This window comes from Cryptotermes secundus, unplaced genomic scaffold (assembly GCF_002891405.2).
Source record: "Cryptotermes secundus unplaced genomic scaffold, Csec_1.0 scaffold1525, whole genome shotgun sequence".
In the NCBI taxonomy this organism is placed as follows: Eukaryota; Metazoa; Arthropoda; class Insecta; order Blattodea; family Kalotermitidae; genus Cryptotermes; species Cryptotermes secundus.
This window is the reverse complement of record NW_019724771.1, coordinates 510,988-514,287: the sequence shown is the minus strand read 5'-3', so window position 1 is coordinate 514,287 and position 3,300 is coordinate 510,988. Positions and strand designations below refer to the sequence as shown.

Sequence of the window (3,300 nt, the reverse complement as noted above, 5' to 3'; positions counted from 1 at the left end):
TTTCGTAACCAGATATTTATTACTGTTTTACTTTAAACCTCTTCTCGCTTATAACCCCTTGGCACGGACCACATAGAAAACGCCGTTCCTGTACTGTATGCGTATCCATTGCCGCGGGAAGGTGTTTACCTAGCCGTTCCCTAGCAGCGGCCGTCTATTCTTGCTTATTAAAAATGTGATGTCTAGCAGCGATTGTTGTTTCGTTGTCTGTTTCCTGGTCGCTAACGAGCAATTGTTCTACATGCTACAGTACATGACTTGAATGGTTTTCGACCAGGCCTCACGGTGTCTAAGTCACCAAAAACTGTACAAGCATGTCCAAACATAATGTTGAGCCCATTTCATTAGTTATTAAGTATAATTTTTGTAAGATTGTGTGCTTAGGTTGAAATGTTAGACGGCTGGCCGGAAGGCGTGGAGACAGAGCCGCGGCTGACTCTTCGCATTCCTTGGCAGTCGATCGAATTGTTTTTAGGAAAGACTGTTTAAGCATCAGTGGAGAGACCCGGTCAGGTTTCGCTCGCGCGACAAGGCATGTCCGGCAAGATGCCGACCTCAGGGATTTCGCACGCGCAGCTTTCGCGACTTGGGAAAAAGCTGAATCTTTGAATTGAGAAAACAGGCCGTTTCAGGCACTCTGTTTCTAGCAGTTGCCAGAAACGAACGAGTAGGGCAAAGTGTGCCTGTGGAAAACCTTGGGATGGCGCCAGTGTTTTTCATGTGCATCATGTTGAGCGCGAGTGAGTACTTGCCAGTGGTCGGGTCACTGATGGCTTATTAGAACGTCTGGTTTCAATTATTTTGGTGGGTTAATGTGTTTTTAGGATTTAGAGGTGTATAAGTGTTTTAATTTGATTATATATTCCATTTTTGTTGTTGTTTGGAGAACTCGAGTTTTTGTGACCCTCCTAGTGAAGCATGTTTTCCACAGCATAGGTTAAGTGATATCCACGGGCGTCCGATAGGGGGTAAGTACAGTCTCTACCCCCTATCCGGGCACAACAATAATCACAGTGATTGGTATGTTTTAACAGTACACCTCAAGGTAAATAGTGAGTACCAGTTCCGTTTATTCGCATTATTATTAATATTATTATTTTACTAATTGCAAGGGCCGGGCCCTGCTGGAGTGAAGTTGGTCGTCTCGATTTTGATCGAACACCGCACAGTAAAACCATAACATTAAATGAATATTTTTTCGGTGTCCCATACAATAATCGCAAGCATGCCAGATTCCTGAAGAAATGTAATTGCAAGTCGTTCTTTCCAATCACCCTGTCCTTTAAAAGTGTACAACCTCCGCAGTTGAGAAATCGTCGTAAAATTATTGATGATGAACAATATTGTATTTGTTTTCAGCATATAACGCCTGACTATACTTATCTACGACATACGTCAAAGCGGAATTGCTATGATGTAACGAATTACGCGTTACTTTTCACAGTGCTTATCCAGTTGTCTCTAACAGTTACCTACAGCAGTGACAAGGTTGAGTCTAGTGGAACCACGTATTACCACAACATGACGCGTCCTCAGGTGGGTACAACCCGGTTGGGCATATATACTTATTTTTGTGTGAAAAATCACAGCGCAACTGGATATTGAGGATATGCCGAGTGTTTATTTAGACTAAACTTTATCTTATCTTGGTTGAAGAAGCAATAACACAGTGTGGCAATGGAAATGACCTTGTTTATGTTCTTGAAAAAGCGTCAACTCAGCTTGAAGAAAAAAACAAAACCTTCATCACGCTGTGTCGAGCCCACAACAAGATGGTACAACCAGTCGTCTCTTGACTTCTCTTGGGCAACTGTAGTGTTCCATGATGCTTTCTCGGTGTCCAATTGTCATATGTCTTTTTTGAACGCGTTGAACTGTATTCGTCCATCTCTAAGATCCTGACCTACTAGACTTCTACGTTACAAATGGAATCAATTCAGCATACACTGACATCGTACCTAATTACGACTTATCATCTGACCACTCTCCAATTATAGCAACAATTGGAACATCAGTAATATACAAGAAACCTCCACCTAAACTACACAACTCTCGAACAAATTGGGATACTTTCCGTAGTATACTACACAACAGCATCGACCTAAAAATTCGACTGAAGACAGAAGAAATCGAGTACACTACTGAAACATTCATAAACAAACTACAACAAGCTGCACAACAGTCAACGCCAGAACTTCATACACGAAAAATAAACCAAGACATACCGCTTGAAATTAAAAAACTGATAGCGGAAAAAAGGAAAGCCAGATCAAGATGGCAACGAACCCACACACCAGCTGATAAATGGGCTTACAACCACACAAGTCATAAATTAAAAAACAAGCACAAAAAAGTCAGGAGTGAAGAATTTGAGCAATACATAACGAAACTAAGTAGAACAGATAATTCGATATGGAAATCAATCAAGAACTCAAAAAAACCTAAAACTCCAACACCACCAATAAGAAAAAACACCAATGAACCATGGGCAAAAAGTGACGCTGAGAAAGCTAAACTTTTTGCAGAACACTTGGCTTCCGTATTCCAACCAACAGATACAGTAATCGACCAAGAAATAGAAAAAAGTCTATTACACCCACCTATAACACATACAACCATCAAAGCATTCACACAAAAAGAAATAGCTGATGAAATTAAGCTCCTAAATCCAAAAAAAGTCGCCTGGATTTGATCTGGTAACAGCTAAAATGACGAAAGAATTACCTAGAAAAGGGACAGTGATGCTAACCTACATATACAACGCTATTCTACGACTAGGATACTGGCCAAAATGTCTCAAAAAGGCACAAATCATCATGATCGGTAAACCTGGAAAAGACCCGACAGATGTCTCCTCGTACAGACCCATCAGTTTACTGCCAGTAACGACAAAACTACTTGAAAAACTGCTACTTCGAGGAATAAACGCAGATTTGCCTCCAAAAAACTGGTTACCTGACCACCAGTTTGGGTTTCGCCAGAAACACTCCACCGTGCAACAAGTTCACAGAATTATACAAGCCACAAACAAAACGTTCTAACACAAGCAATACTGCAGTGGAGTATTCCTCGACATCAGTCAGGCTTTCGACAAGGTCTGGCACCCTGGACTTATCTACAAAATCAAACATGTATTTCCACCGGCTTACTTCAATCTTCTAAAATCATACTTGAGTAGGAGAACCTTTCAAACCAAAGTAAATGAAGAGAAATCTGACTACTTTCCTATCGGTGCAGGAGTACCACAAGGCAGCGTCCTTGGACCACTGCTGTATGTCCTGTACACGTCAGATCTACCGA

The 3,300-nt window shown here is 41.3% G+C and overlaps 1 protein-coding gene across 1 annotated transcript in view; it reads left to right on the top strand.

The window, feature by feature from the left end:
• Positions 1-685: 685 nt before the first annotated feature.
• The window catches only part of LOC111863052 (sorbitol dehydrogenase), a 36,359-nt gene continuing 33,744 nt past the window's right edge, over positions 686-3,300 (top strand). Inside the window, exon 1 of the mRNA XM_023849004.2 lies at positions 686-740. Coding sequence (XP_023704772.1) covers positions 701-740 — 40 coding nt within the window. The 5' untranslated portion in view covers positions 686-700. The remainder of the gene's footprint in view (positions 741-3,300) is intronic.